This window comes from Saimiri boliviensis, chromosome 12 (genome assembly GCF_048565385.1).
Source record: "Saimiri boliviensis isolate mSaiBol1 chromosome 12, mSaiBol1.pri, whole genome shotgun sequence".
NCBI lineage: Eukaryota > Metazoa > Chordata > Mammalia > Primates > Cebidae > Saimiri > Saimiri boliviensis.
The window spans coordinates 21,930,528-21,946,163 of NC_133460.1; the positions used below are offsets into that span (position 1 = coordinate 21,930,528).

The window sequence follows — 15,636 nt, forward strand, 5'->3', positions numbered from 1 at the left end:
GATGAGGAACTGGGATCCTCAGCTGAGGAAGAGGCGTTCTGATCTTGGGTATTCTCAGCCTTTTTTGACCGTTTTCCTCCCTTCGTTGTAGATTTATCCATCTGTGGTCTTTATAATTACCGTCTTTGTAATTGGGTTTCTGAGTGGACGTCCAACTTACTGATTCTCAGCGCCGAAATCTGAGCAACCCACTGCGCCGACTCAATCAGCGGCGTTAAGATTGATGGTGCTTTTCTGACTCTGCACCAAGAACCGACGCTCCGAGGCGCCGGCAAAACTGCCTCGCCGGTCAGAAGAGTCGCGCTGGCGACCCGTGGGGCTCCTCCGCTGGGAATCTCCTGGTGCGTGAGCAACAAGAATTCATGTGAAGGTGTGGCGTCCTCTCCTTCTTTGCGCTTTCAGTGGGAGCTACAATCCCGAGCTGTTAGTGATCAGCCATCTTGGATCTCTCTCCTGCTTGAACTCTGAATTGTGTACACACAGAGTCTCCCTGAAGGACCACGCGAGACACCATTTGCCAGGTCCCTCCTGGGAAGGGAACTGGGGGAAGGGAGTGAGGAAGAGATTTTTACTCTTATACCCTTTTGCATCTTTTGAATTTAGAAAGCTATAAATTCAAAAGATGAATTTGATATATCTTTTGAATTGATTTATCTATTCAAAAAAATCATTCAAGGAATCGCTGATTTTTTTCAGGTGTGTAAGTCTTGGAGGGAAATCACTGAGATGGAGGCTTCACCTGAGTGTCTCATCTGGATCCTGGAAGCTGGACCACGGGAGTGCGCCACCACGCCTGGCTAGTTTTTGTATTTTTAGTATTTTTGTAATTTTTAGTATTTTTAGTATTTTTGTAATTTAGTATTTTGTCTTTTTATAATTTTAGAAGACAAGGTTTCGCCATGTTGGCCAGGCTGGTCTTGAACTCCAGACCTCTGCCCGAAGCCCCTTGCATTCTCTGAAAGGTCATTGCTTTTTCAGTGTCCAGGTTGAACCCTGACATAAGGCCAAGGCTAAGGGGAGAATGGGGAAGGGTCAAGCAGAGGAAAGCAGCATGCCTGCCAGGCACAGGGGCGCACGCCTGCAGTGCTGTTTTTAACTACGAAGTTTTGGAGTAGCTCACTCAGCAGCAATAGATACTGAAACACACCTGTAATCCTTCCATCTTGGAGATAACCACTATTAACATTTGGTTTTCCTGCACATATATATATATATGATTTATTTATGTATTTATTATTTATTTTATTTTTATTTTTTATTTTTTGAGACGGAGTCAAACTCTATCACCCAGGCTGGAGTGCAGTGGCACAATCTCAGCTCACTGCAACCTCTGCCTCCCAGGTTCAAGCGATTCTCGTGCCTCAACCTCCCCAGTAGCTGGGATTACAGGCAGGCACCACTACGCCTAGGTAATTTTTGTATTTTTAGTAGAAAAAGGGTTTCACCATGTTGGCCAGGCTGGTCTTGAACTACTGACCTCAGGTGATCCGCCCACTTTGGCCTCCTAAAGTACTATGATTAAAGGTGTGAGCCACCATGCCTGGCCTATTTATGTATTTATTGAGACAGAGTTTCACTCTTGTTGCCCAGGCTGGAGTGCAATGGCATGACCTCAGCTCACTGCAACCTCTGTCTCCCAGGTTCGTGTGATTCTCCTGCCTCAGCCTCCTGAGTAGCTGCGACTACAGGAGCCTGCCACCATGCCCAGCTAATTTTTTTTTTTTTTTTTTTTTTGAGACTAAGTCTCACACTGTTGCCTAGGCTGGAGTGCAGTGGCACTATCTCAGCTCACTGCAACCTCCACCTCCCAGGTTCAAGTGATTCTCCTGCCTCAGCCTCCCTAGAATCTGAGATTACAGGTGCCCGCCACCATGCCTGGCTAATTTTTGTATTTTTAGTAGAGATGGGGTTTTACCCTGTTGGCCAGGCTGTTTTCGAACTCCTGACCTCAGGTGATCTGCCCACCTCGACTTCCCAAAATGCTGGAATTCCAGGCATAAGTCACTGCACCCTGCCTATATATATTTTAGAGACAGGGTCTGGCTCTGTTTTCCAGGCTGGAGTGCAGTGGTGCAATCATGATTCACTGCAGCCTCGACTTCCTGGGCTCTAGCGATCCTCCCACCTCAGCTTAATGAGTAGCTGGGACCACAGGTGTGTACCACCTAATTTTTAAAAATTTTTTGTAGAGACAGGGTCTTGCCGTGGTTGCTCAGGCTAGTCTTGAGTTCCTGAGCTCAAATGATCCTCCCTCATTGACCTCCCAAAGTGTGGAGATTTGTACAGGCAGGAGTCACCATGCCTAGCTATATATAAAAATTATAAACGGATAATTTTAAAACAAAATGTACATAATTTTAACTGATTTTTTTTTTCAGTCAGCAGGCATTTATTTCCATCTAGTTATGAGGAAGGTAGAACTAGGGGCAAAAGAAAACGAGCTGAGAAAGAGTGAAAAATATCATTGGCTTGAGAATCACATTGGCAGTCACATAAATGTGTAGTTTGTGTTCCGTGTATGCATAGGAGGATTCCTATTTTCCTGTGCCTTTGAAAACAGAATTAAAAGTGACAGACACAGGGGAGGCTAAGGATATATCACATAGTGAAGTATCATTGAACTATTCCTCTGTTGTGGAATATTCAGGCTTTTTTTTTAGCTTTTCACTATTAACAATGCTGCAATGAACAAGCTTGTATATATATATGTGTGTGTGTGTATTTTTTTTTTTTTTAGATGGTGTCTTGCTCTGTCGCCTAGGGTGGAGTGCAGTGACGCAACCTCTGCCTCCAGGGTTCAAATGATTCTCCTGCCTCAGCCTCCCAAATAGCTGGGATGACAGGTGCCTGCCACCATGCCTGCCTAACTTGTTTTGTATTTTTAGTAGGGACAGGGTTTCACCATGTTGGCCAGGCTGGTTTCCAACTCCTGACCTCAAATGATCCACCTGCCTCAGCCTCCCAAAGTGCTAGGATTACAGGCGTCAGCCACCACGCCCAGCCGAGCTTGTATATATATTTTTGACTGCACTTCTTAACTGTTTCTTAAAATAGATTACTAGAAGTGAAAATTCTTGGAGGAAGAGCTTGAGGCCTCTTTTTTAAAAAAAAAAAAAAAAAAAAAAACCACCACAAAATAGGTTGGATGTAGTGGTTCACACCTATAATCTCAGCACTTTGGGAGGCTGAGGAAGGAGGATCACTTGAGTCCCGGAGGTTGAGAACAGCCTGGACAACACAGCACACTACAAAAAATTTAAAAAAAAAATTAGCTGGCTGTGGCAGCATGTGCCTGTAGTCCCAGCTACTCAGAAGGCTGAGATGGGAGGATCACTTGAGCCTAGGAGGTTGAGGCTGCAGTGAGCTGTGATTTTAACACTCCACTCCAGCCCGGTCAACAGAGCCAAACCCTGACTCAAAAAAACAAAACAAAACAAAAACAAAAACACAACAACAAAATAATATTTAAAAAGCACCAGGTATGCCTGTACTTGAGTTGTCCTTGTTGATGGCTATGAATGAGGACAGCTCTGGCCGAAGGGCATTCCTATTTCTATGGGCTGAAGGAGGGACATTTTGCAAAGTGTGTTTTCAGGGAGACACGGAGTTTGACCTCCTGCACTTGTTTGATCTGTATTAATGTTTGTTTATTTATTTAATTTGAGACAGGCTGTTACTCTGTCACCTGGGCTGGAGTGCAGTGGTATTATTGAGGCTCATTGCAATCTTAAACTCCTGGGCTCAGACAATCCTTCTGCCTCAGCCTCCCGAGTAGCTAGGACTACAGACATATGCCAACATGCCTGGCTAATTTTTTAATTTTTTCGTTTTTTTGGTTTTTTTTTTTTTTTTAGAGATGGGGTCTCCTTACGTTGCCCAGGCTGGAGTGCAGTGGTGTGATCATAGCTTACTGCAGCCTGGACTTTGGGTTCAAGTAATCCTCCCACCTTAGCCTCTTGAGTAGCTGAGACTACAGGCACGTACCACCATGCCCAGCTAATTACAAAGTCTTTTTTTTTTTTTTTTTTTGTAGAGACAAGGTCTTACTATGTTGCCCAGGCTCGTCTCAAACTCCCAGGCTCAAGCAATCCTCCTGCCTTGGCCTCCCGAAGTGCTAGCATTACAGGCGTGAGTCACCGCACCCAGCCCGTATTGTTTAGAATATGAATTCCAGGAGGAATTCAGCTTGTTCATATGCTTTGGCCAGTCCAAGAAACCAGTGGGTGACAAATGGCACCTTTTGGATAGAGATGGTGGCTTTGATGGTTTGGTCCAGGAAGCCGGGGAGGAGGGGTGGGCAGGCTGTGGGCAGTCCTGGGAGGAAGGTCAGGCAGGGCTGTGTGTTCGCTGAGCCTCCGCCCTCTTCCTTTGAATCTCTGATAGACTTCTGCCTTCCACTTCTCTTTTTCTGTCCTTCCTTGCTTTGGTGACTTCCTTCAGGTTGCTCAGTGGTGCCTGCAACCCCTGGTTCACGTCCTTCCAGGTTCTGGCTCCTTCCAGCCATGGCTCGCAGAGTCCTTCTATTAACAGGTACCTGGGGGTGGGGTGGGGTGGGGGGTGGGGGCTCTGGGTGGGGAGGAGGGGAACTTTGGATTTGTGAGTGAAGAGAGGGCCCAGAATATGTAGGAGTCCATCTGGGGAGAGGCAAAGGGAATTTCGGGAAGGAGAAAGGATTCAAGAAGAAGCAGGAGAACAGCTAGCTGCAGACGGGCTGACCAGGGAATCCTGGATGAATGACATTCATGAACTGTGCAGAGCTGCTCGGCCAGTCTGCTTGCTTCACAGACCCAGGGAGGAGAGGTGACATGGAGCAGGGTGCACAGCAGGTGTGAGACCCCCTTCCCGAGTGCTTCCTCCTGGACCCCTCTCACCATCTCCACTTTGCCTCCGGTTCTGTTTTTCAAGGAACCGGGCGCCAATGTTTGTTGAACGACTGATGAATCAAAATGATTTGAGTTTGTTTTCTTTTATATGGAGAATGAAATTCTCCACAAAAGGGAAGGAAATGCTTAAGACCTGCATAGGAAGGAAATTATCTCATTAAGCACATATAGAAACTTGATCATTGGGCAAATCATCGTGGTGGTGACATTGGGGGAAGAGGCCATTTGGGTGCTCAGAGGGGAGGCTGGAATTCAGAGCCGACTGGACATACCCACGACGGCAGTTCCTAGGTCAGGAGTCAGCAAACTGTCGCCTGGGAGCCCCGTGTGGCCCATCACCTGTTTTTGCACAACCTGCCAGCCAGGGGTTGAAGACCAACACTGATAATCGATTTGATGATAGAGAGCACCACCCCCAGATAATTTCATTTGTCCCATTAGGAAACCCGTATTACAAATTGTACTCAGTCATTACGTGTGGACTTTCCCTAATGGCAAATTTGTGGGAGTGTATTTCTGTCTTGTTATGTAAGTGCCTGTGCAACATAGTCTATCAGCCTTCCCGGCCTGCAAAGCCTCAAATTTACTATCTGGCTGTTTATACAAAGAGTGTGGTATCGAGACCATCCTGGTCAACATGGTGAAACCCCGTCTCTACTAAAAATACAAAAAACTAGCTGGGCATGGTGGTGCTTGCCTGTAATCCCAGCTACTCAGGAGACTGAGGCAGGAGAATTGCTTGAACCCAGGAGGCGGAGGTTGCGGTGAGCCGAGATCGCGCCATTGCACTCCAGCCTGGGTAACAAGAGCGAAACTCCGTCTCAAAAAAAAAAAGAAGAGTGTGCTAATTCCCACTCCAGGCTGTCAGAGCTGTACCTGGGAGGCAGACATCTGGAATTGGGTTAGTTAGGGTGACTGAATGGACGCGAAGGGGCGTGGAGCAGGAAGATGTGCTGCTATCTTTTTCTTTTCTGTTTTTTCCCTCTTTCCCTCCCCTCCCCTCCCCTCTCCTCCCCTCCCTCCCTCCCTCCCTTCCTCCCTCCTTCCTCTCTCTCTCTTTCTTTCCCTCCCTCCCTCCCTCCCTCCCTTCTTCCCTCCTTCTTTCCTTCCTTCCCTCCCTCCCTTCCTCCCTCCCTCCCTCCCTCTCTCCTTCCCTCCTTCCCTCCCTCCTTCCTTCCTTCCTTCCTTTCCTCCTTCTTTTTTACTTTCTCTCTCTCTCTCTCTTTCTTTCCTTCTTTCTTTCTTCTTTCATACAGGGTCCTGCTCTGTTGCCCAGGCTGGAGTGCAGTGGCATGATCATGGTTCACTGCAGCCGTGACCTCCTAGATTCAAGCCATCCTCCCACCTCAGCCTCCTGAGTAGCTGGGACTGCAGGCATGCACCACTACACCTGGCTAATTTTTAATTTTTTAATTTTTTGTAGAGATGGGGTCTCACTGTGTTGCCCAGGCTGGTCTTAAACTCCTGGGCCCGAGTGATCCTCCCACATCAGCCTCTTAAAGTGTTGGGATTATAGGCATCAGCCACCATGCTCAGCCATTGCTTTCTTTTACATTAGTATTATTTTTCATTTTTTTTTGTGTGTGTTGTTTTGAGATAGGCTCTCTCTCTGTTGCTCAGGCTGGAGTGCAGTGGCACAATCAGGGATCACTGCAGCCTCAACTTCCTGGGCTCAAGTGATCCTCCTGCCTCAGCCTCCCAAAGTGCTAGGACTACAGGCGTGCGCCCCTGTGCCTGGCGGGCATGGTACTTTCCTCTGCTTGATCCTTGCCCCCTTCTCCCTTTAGCCTTGGCCTTATGTCATGGGTTCAACCTGGACACTGAAAACGCAATGACCTTCCAAGAGAATGCAGCAGGCTTCGGGCAGAGCGTGGTCCAGCTTTCGGGATCCAGGTGAGACCTTCAGGTGGAGCCCCCATCTCAGCGATTGCCCTCCCAAGATTTACTCATCTGAATAAAACTGGTGATTTCCTTGAGAGATTTTTTGAATAGATAAATCAATTCAAAAGATACATCAAATTTGTCATTTGAATTTACAGCTTTCTAAATTCAAAAGATGCAGGAGGGTATAAGAGTAAAAATCTCTTCCTCGCTCCTTCCCCAGTTCCTTCCCAGGAGGGACCTGGCGAAGGGTGCCTCGTGTGTTCCTTCAGGGAGACTGTGTGCACACAACACAGACGCGCTCCCCCTCCACCAGCACGGCATGTGCAGCGCACGTTGTACTGAAATGAAGGCCGGCCTGCAGCTGCCGCCTATTTTTGTGAATAAATTTTATTGAAAACAGCTCTGTCCACTTGTCACCTACTGTTTATTGCCCTCCCTCCGTCCCTCCCTTCCTCCCTCCCTCCCTCCCTCCCTCTCTTCCTTCCTTGCTCCCTCCCTCCTTCCCTCCCTTCCTCCCTCCCTCCTTCCCTCCCTTCCTCCCTCCCTCCCTCCCTCCCTCTCTTCCTTCCTTGCTCCCTCCCTCCTTCCCTCCCTTCCTCCCTCCCTTCCTCCCTCCCTCCTCCCTCCCTCCTTCCCTCCCTTCCTCCCTCCCTCCGTCCCTCCCTTCCTCCCTCCCTTCCTCCCTCCCTCTCTTCACTCCGTTCCCTCTCTCCTTTCCTTTCCTTTCCTTTCTTTTTTTTTTTTTTTTTTTTTTTTTTAAATACAGGATTTCACCATGTGGGTCAGGCTCGTCTTGAATTCCCGACCTCAGGTGATCCGCCCGCCTTGGCCTCCTAAGTGCTTGGATTACAGGCATGAGCCCCACCACACCCTGCCTTTCCTTGCTTTTCCTTCCCTCCTCCCCTCCCTCCCCTCCTCTCCTCCTTTCTGACATGGTCTTGTCCTGTCCCTCAGCTTGGAGTGCACTGGTGCAATCGTAGCCCACTGTAGACTCAAACTCCTGGCCTCAAGCAATCCTCCCACCTTAGCCTCCCGAGTAACTGGGACTGCAGGCCTGTGCCACCATGCCTGGCTCCTTCTTGAGGTTTTTGCATAGACGAGGTCTCTGTTGCCCAACCTGGTCTCAAACTCCTTGCCTCAGATCATCCTCTTGCCTGGGCCTCCCAGCGTTCTGGAATGATGGTTGTAAACCACTGCACCCGGCTATGGCCACTTTGAAGCTGTAATGGCAGAATCTAGTAGCTGTGACAGAGACTATATGGACCTGAGTCTAAAACATTTACCTTTACAGAAATAGTATTTGTGAAGGTGATAGTACCTTTCCAGAAGTTGGGGCTGGTCTCTGCTCTTTGCTTTATGTCCTATAGAAAAGCCTGGTGATTTGACCAGCTAAGCCCATTAATTCCATGTTATGCTTGCATTGCGTCCCACAATTTGGAGGTGTATAATTTACTTTTTTTTTTCTTTTTTGAGACAGAATCTTGCTCTGTCACCCAGGCTGGAGTGCGGTGGGGGCGATCTCGGCTCCCTGCAACTTCCGCCTCCTGGGTTCAAGCGATTCTCCTGCCTCAGCCTCCCCCGTTGCTGGGATTACAGGCGTCCACCATCATGCCCAGCTAATTTTTGTATTTTTTTTTTTTTTTTTTTTTTTTTTTTTAGACGGAATTTCGCTCTTGTTACCCAGGCTGGAGTGCAATGGCGCGATCTCGGCTCACCGCAACCTCCGCCTCCTGGGTTCAGGCAATTCTCCTGCCTCAGCCTCCTGAGTAGCTGGGATTACAGGCACGCGCCACCATGCCCAGCTAATTTTTGTATTTTTAGTAGAGACGGGGTTTCACCATGTTGACCAGGATGGTCTCGAACTCTTGACCTCGTGATCCACCCGCCTCGGCCTCCCAAAGTGCTGGGATTACAGGCTTGAGCCACCGCGCCCGGCAAATTTTTGTATTTTTAGTAAAGACAGGGTCTCACCATGTTGGCCAAGCTGGTCTCAGACTCCTGAGCTCAGGTGATCCACCTGCCTCGGTCTCCCAAAGTGCTGGGATTATGGGCATGAGCCACCGCGCCCGGCCTGTAATTTCCTTTCATATTACATTAGTTCTCTTGTTAGTGAACATTTAGATCAGCCATCCCCAAACTATGGCCTGGCCCGCGGGCCGCATGCGGCCCCCTGAGGCCATTTGTCTGGCCCCCCGCCCCTGAGGCCATTTATCTGGCCCCCCGCCGCACTTCAGGAAGGGGCACCTCTTTCACTGGTGATCAGCGAGAGGAGCACAGTATGTGGTGGCCCTCCAACGGTCTGAGGGACAGTGAACTGGCCTCCTGTGTAAAAAGTTAAGTTTGGGGACGCCTGATTTAGATTGTTTCCAAACTTTTCCTCTATGAGCAATGCTGTCATTTTGCACGTCTGCAAGCTTATTTGGAAGTAAAGCCTAGACTGGGATTGCTCTATCCAGGGGTGCATGGGCACCTGCAATTTTAATAGGTCTTTCCAGAGCACCCTCTACAGAAGTGGCAACAATTTACATACCAGAAATTCACGAAATTACCTACTTCTCACCCATTTGCCAACTCAGTCCGCTATCAAACTTACTGATCTCTGCAAATCGAGTAGGTGTGAAGTGATATCTTAATGTAGTTTTAAATTGCTTTCTTTTTTAGGAGAGAGGTATTTTCTTTTCTGTGAACATGTTTTTCTCATCTGTTGTCCATTTTTCTTTTTCTTTTTCTTTTTTTTTTTTTTTGAGATGGAGTCTTGATCTGTCACCAGGCTGGAGTGCAGTGGTGCAATTTTGGCTCACTGCAACCTCCGCCTCCTGGGTTCAAGCGATTCTTCCGCCTCAGCCTCCCGAGTAGCTGGGACTACAGGCATGTGCCACCAGGCCCAACTAATTTTTGTATTTTTAGTAAAGACGGGGTTTCGCCATGTTGGCCAGGATGGTCTCAATCTCTTGACCTCGTGATCCTCTCACCTCGGCCTCCCAAAGTGCTGGGATTACAGGTGTGAGCCGCCGCGTCTGGCTCCCATTTTTCAATTTTTATTTATTTATTTATTTAGTACTAGTTTGTACAAGCTTTGAATTCACAGGGGAAGTAGTCTGGGGTGTGAGTTGTCAATCTGTCTCCCTTCTTTATTATTTTTCTTTTGACTTTGCTTATGGTACTTTATCACATACAGAAATTTATTTAAAATGGCTGTGTGGAGGCCAGGTACAGCGGCTCAAGCCTGTAATTCCAGCATTTCAGGAGGCTGAGGTGGGCAGGTCACTTGAGCCCAGGAGTTCGAGATCATCCTGGCCAACATAGCGAAACCTCGTCTCTACTAAAAATACACAAATTAGCCAGGCATGGTGGTACACATCTGTAATCCCAGCTACTCAGGAGACTGAGACAGGAGAATTGCTTGAACCCGTGGGGTCCAAGGTTGCAGCAGTGAGCCGAGATTGCGCCACTATACTCTAGCCTGGGTGATAGGATGAGACTCTGTCTCAAAGAAAAAATAAATAAATGAAATGACTGGGTGGGCTGGGCCCAGTGGCTCATGCCTGTAATCCCAGTACTTTAGGCAACTGCGGTGGGAGGCAGAGGTTGCAGTGAGCTATGATCGTGCCACTGCATTCCATCTTGGGCAACAGGGTGAGATCCTGTCTTAAAAAAAAAAGGTCAGCCCGGGACTACAGTTGTGTACCACCCCACCTGGCCAGTTTTTAAAAACACATTTTGTAGAAATGGGGTCTCGCTATGTTACCCAGGCTAGTGTCAAACTCTTGGCCTCAAGCAATCCTCCTGCCTCAGTCTCCTAAAGTGCTGGGATTACAGTAGTGCCCAGCTTAAATTGACCCATTTTTATTTTTAAAATTTTTGTATTTATTTTTTGAGACAGAGTCTTGCTCTGTCACCCAGGCTGGAGTATAGTGGTGCTATCTCGGCTCACTGCAACCTTTGCCTCTTGGGTTCAAGCAATTCTCTTGCCTCAGCCTCCCGAGTAGCTGGGACTACAGGCACGCACCGCCACACCCAGCTAATTTTTTGTACTTTTAGTAGAGATGGGATTTCACCACGTTGCCTAGGCGGATCTTGAACTCCTGAGCTCAGGCAATCTGCCTCCCTCGGCCTCTTAAAGTGCTGGGATAGCAGGTGTGAGCCACTGCCCCAGGCCCTATTTTTAAATGACTTCTGGTTTTTGTGTCATTCTTAGGAAGACCTTTTCTCATTCTGAGCCTTAACATTTTCCCATGTTTTTCTTGCTAATTCTTCCTCCTAGGCATGGGAATTCAGAAACGCGGGTGTGGGCCCCCTCTTTCCTCTGGGTGGCAGAACTTCTGTGGTCTCCTTCTCACCCCGCATGTCGGAGTTTTCTCTTTTCCCACTTCTCCCCGCAGGGTGGTGGTCGGAGCCCCCCAGGAGGCAGTGGCCACAAACCAAACGGGCAGCCTCTACCAGTGCGACTATGGCATCGGCTCCTGCGAGCCCATCCGCCTGCAGGGTGAGTGACTGCGCCGCCGGGCCGGGACTGGGATTCCCCTGTGAACCCATAGGACTTGCCACGCACTCCTGTGTCCTGGGAGATCCGAGGTGGGGGCACAGGGCTCTGGCTCCCTGCCCTCTCCTCTGCCTGCAGTCTCTACCCCAGACCACCGCAGGTGTGTACCTTTCTTTCCCAAGCTCTAGGATCCTCCTTCACCGTCAGACCTCCTTGTCTTCCACATGGAGGTGAGCCCTGCCCAGCTCTTCCACAGCCTTCTGTGTCCCCCTGAGGGTGACCATGCCCATATCTGTTCCCACAGTCCCCCTGGAGGCCGTGAACATGTCCCTGGGTCTGTCCCTGGCAGCAACCGCCGGCACCCCCCAGCTGCTGGTGAGTGGCCCTGGATCCCAGGAGTATCCTAAGGGGGGCGTTCGGGGGCCCAGGTGTGGTGGGGCTGGGGGTCTTGTGGAGGGTGGAAGTGCTGGGGTACAAGGACTGAAAGCAAGGGCAGCCCCTTCCACTGGCCCCTGCCCCCTAGGCCTGCGGCCCCACCGTGCACCAGATTTGCAGGGAGAACACATATGTGAAAGGGTTCTGCTTCCTGTTTGGATCCAACCTACGGCAGCAGCCCCAGAGGTTCCCAGAGGCCCTCCAAGGTGGGTTGCCTTGGGCAGAGGGAACAGATAGGCAGCAAAAGACCAGGGGAGGGGGCAGGACTGAGGTAGGTCTGCTCGAGGTCTGGACTCTGGGTGCAGACAGGTGGGGGAACTGGGTTCCATTAGAGAGAGAGGCTAGGGAGATGCTAGGGTCTTGTAATTTAGCAAAAGTCCTTGGCTAGGCACAGGGGCTCACACCTGTAATCCCAACACTCTGGGAGTCCAGGAGTTTGAGATCAGCCCAGGCAACGTAGTGAGACCCTGTGTCTAAAAAAAAAAAAAAAATTAGCTGGGTGTGGTGATGAGCACTATAGTCTTAGGTATTTGGAGACCAAGGTGGGAAGATTGCTTGAGGCCAGAAGTTCAAGCCTGGGCAACATAGGGAGACTCCGGTCTCTACAAAAAAATAAAAATAAAAAAAAAAATTAGCCAGGTGTGGTGGCACACACCTATAGTCCCAGCTACTCAGGAGGATCACTTGAGCCTGGGAAGTTGAGGCTGCAGCGAGCTGTGATTGCACCACCGTACTCCAACCTGGGCAACAAAGCAAGATCTTGTCTTTTAAAAATACGTCCAGGTCATACTGCAGAGGAGGGGCTCGTGTAAGGTGTCATTGGCAGGAGGTGGGAATCCTGGGGACCATCTTGGGGGCTGTCTTCCACACCCTTGTTCCCCAAACCTCCATTGATTGAGACTGAGTGCATGGATTTTTTTTTTTTTTTTTTTTTTTTTTTTTTTGTGGCAGAGTCTTACTCTGTTGCCCAGGCTGGAGTGCTGTGGCACAATTTTGGCTCACTGCAATCTCCACTTTCAGGGTTCAAGCGATTCTCCTGCCTCAGCCTCCTGAGTAGCTGGGATTACAGGTGCCCACCACCACATCCAGCTAACTTGTATTTTTAGCAGAGACAGGTTTCACCATGTTGGCTAGGCTGGTCTTGAACTCCTGAGCTCAGGTGATCCGCCCCCTTCCGCCTCCCAAAGTGTGAGCCACTGCGCCTGGTGTGCATGGATCTTTCAAGCTGCTTTCTCCCGCTGCTCTGTTCAACGGCTCTGCCATCTTTTTGCTGGTCTTCATGTTGATGCTGGCACCACAGGCAAATGTTTCTCCCTTGCACTTTTTTTTTTTTTCTCAAGCCCGGTTCCTCTATGCTTCACCCTCCACAGATAATCCTTCTTCTTCCACAGAGAAAACAAAAGCTTCTGGCATGAACTCCCTTTACTTTCTTCTTCTCTCATTTTATCTTAGTAAGGGGGTTTCCAGTCTTCCCTGGAATTTGTTAGACAAATTCTGAAAGAGCCGTAAGACCGCACTTTCTCCGTGTGCTCAAATTTCCATAATGACATCACTCCTGGCAGTGAGTCACTGGTTTTAGAGAAAGACCGGTCTCTCCTCTGTTTCATGGCTGAATTCTTCCATCTGGGCTTTTGAGAGTCTCTCATGCACTAACTAAGGTGATCACCTATCTTTCTTTTTTCATGTTTTTGAGACAAGGTCTTGCTCTGTCACCAGGCTGGAGTGCAGTGGCACAATCTCGGCTCACTGCAGCCTCTGCCTCCTGGGCTCAAGTGATTCTCATGCCTCAGCCTCTGGAGTAGCTGGAATCACATGTGTGTGCATATCCTAATTTTTTTTTTTCTTTTTTTTGAGAATGAGTCTTGCTCTGTCACCCAGACTGGAATGCAGTGGTGCCATCTCGGCTCACTGCAACCTCCACCTCACGGGTTCAAGTGATTCTCCTGCCTCAGCCTCCTGAGCAGCTGGGGCTACAGGTACCCGCCGTCATGCCCAGCTAATTTTTGTATTTTTAGTAGAGACATGGTTTCACCATATTTGCCAGGTTGGTCTCGAATTCCTGACCTTGTGATCCACCACCTTGGCTTCCCAAAGTGCTGGGATTACAGGTGTGGGCCACCACACCTGGCCAGATTTTTTTGTATTTTTTTGTAGAGATGATTTCGCCATGTGGGCCCAGGCTGGTCTTGAACTCCTTGGTTCAAGAGATCTTCCTACGTCAGCCTCCCACAGTGCTGGAATCACAGGCGTGAGACGCTGTGCCCAGCTCAGCATCTCCTGAATCACTTGTTTTCTCTACAGGACATTTAACTTCTCCCTTCCTCTGGCTGTAAACATTCTCATTTTACCTCTATCTGAAAACGATCAACCACCAAAATTGATAGCCATGAAAACAATCTTCTCTCTTCCAGCCTCCTCCTCACCTCCTGCCATCTCTCTCCACCCTCACTGCCCAAACTTCTGAGTGCATTCTCTTCACCCCAGGCTGCCTCCTCCACCTTCCCTCCCCTACTCCGGACACTGGGTTCTGGCTGCTCTTTTCACCCACGTGTTCTTCTTGCCTGAAATCACTCAGTTCCGTGGCTTCAGCTAACACGTCTCCCTCTCCCTCTTTAGACCTCACTCTCAGGGGTTCAAGACTACTTCTTTAAACAAGTTTTCATTTATTAAAAATATATAATACATACACTTGGTTCACAATTTGGAAAGGGCTGGGTGCTGGTAGCTCCTACAGTGCTGGTAGTTCTATTTTTATTTTTTACCTGTAATCCCAGTGCTTCGAGAGGTCAAGGCAGGAGGATTGCTTGAGGCCAGGAATTTGGGACCAGCCTAGACAACATAATGGGATTCCATCTCTACAAAAAAGCAATTAGCCTGGCATGGTGGCGTGTGCTTGTGGTCCTAGCTATTCAGGAGGACTCCCAAAGAGCCACTGTACCCTGCCAGTCTTTCTAAAATACAAAACAAATGATCTACTTCCTTTGCTAGGAACCTTCCATGGCTCCCCATTGCCTATGGATAAAGTCAAGCTTTTTATTGGAGTTGAGAGGCCCTGGCCTGCGGTTCTCTGCTTGATGTCACAGCTGTGTCTCCATCACCATCACATATATTTACCCTGCAGTGCCATCTCCATCAAACAGCATTCCTGGATTCTGCCAGAATCCTTTTGACACCCTTGTCCCAGTCTCAACTGGGACAGAAGGCATACTCCAGTAATGTCACCGCCCAAGGGGTTCACTTTTCCGGCTCCCTAGACAGAGCCAATTCATCAAGACAGGGGAATTGCAATAGAGAAAGAGTAATTTACCCAGAGCCACTGTGCAGGAGACTGGAGTTTTATTACCACTCAAATCAGTCTCCCTGAGCGTTCGGGGAGCAGAGTTTTTAAGGATAACTTGGTGGGTAGGGGCAAGCAAGTGAGCCATGGGTGCTGATTGGTCAGAGATGAAATCATCAGGAGCCAGAGCGGTCTTCTTGCATTCAGTCGGTTCCTGGGTAGGGGCTACAAGATCAGATGAGCCAGTTTATTGATCTGGGTGGGGGCAGCTGATCCATCAAGTGCAAAGTCTGCAAAATATCTCAAGTACTCATCTTAGGAGCAATTTAGGGAAGGTCAGAATCTTGTAGCCTCCAGCGGCGTGACTCCTAAACCACAATTTCTCATCTTGTGGTTAATGTTAGTCCTACAAAGACCTCTAGTCCCCAGGCAAGAAGGAGGTCTGCTTTGGGAAAGGGCTGTTATCATTTTTGTTTAAACTATGAACTATAAGCTAAGTTTCTCCCCCAGTTAGTTCAGCCTACACCCAGGAACGAACAAGGACAGCTTGGAGGTTAGAAGCAAGATGGAGTCAGTTAAGTTAGCTCTCTTTCACTGTCTCAGTCAGAATTCTGCACAGGCAGTTTCAGTAAGATTTATTTACAAAGAGGGGGGTTTGTTTATAAAGGGACTAT

The 15,636-nt window shown here is 48.8% G+C and overlaps 1 protein-coding gene across 4 annotated transcripts in view; it reads left to right on the forward strand.

Moving 5' to 3' along the window:
• Positions 1-4,053: 4,053 nt before the first annotated feature.
• The window catches only part of ITGAM (integrin subunit alpha M), a 62,399-nt gene continuing 50,816 nt past the window's right edge, over positions 4,054-15,636 (forward strand). For 2 of the 4 annotated variants that reach the window (XM_003930035.4, XM_010340654.3), the window contains exons 1-5: positions 4,395-4,530; positions 6,671-6,776; positions 11,150-11,253; positions 11,555-11,625; positions 11,774-11,891. In XM_003930035.4, coding sequence (XP_003930084.1) covers positions 4,503-4,530; positions 6,671-6,776; positions 11,150-11,253; positions 11,555-11,625; positions 11,774-11,891 — 427 coding nt within the window. In that variant the 5' untranslated portion in view covers positions 4,395-4,502. Of the gene's footprint in view, positions 4,129-4,394; positions 4,531-6,670; positions 6,777-11,149; positions 11,254-11,554; positions 11,626-11,773; positions 11,892-15,636 lie in introns of those variants that run through there. The other 2 variants (XM_074382047.1, XM_074382049.1) reach the window with 2 other exon arrangements.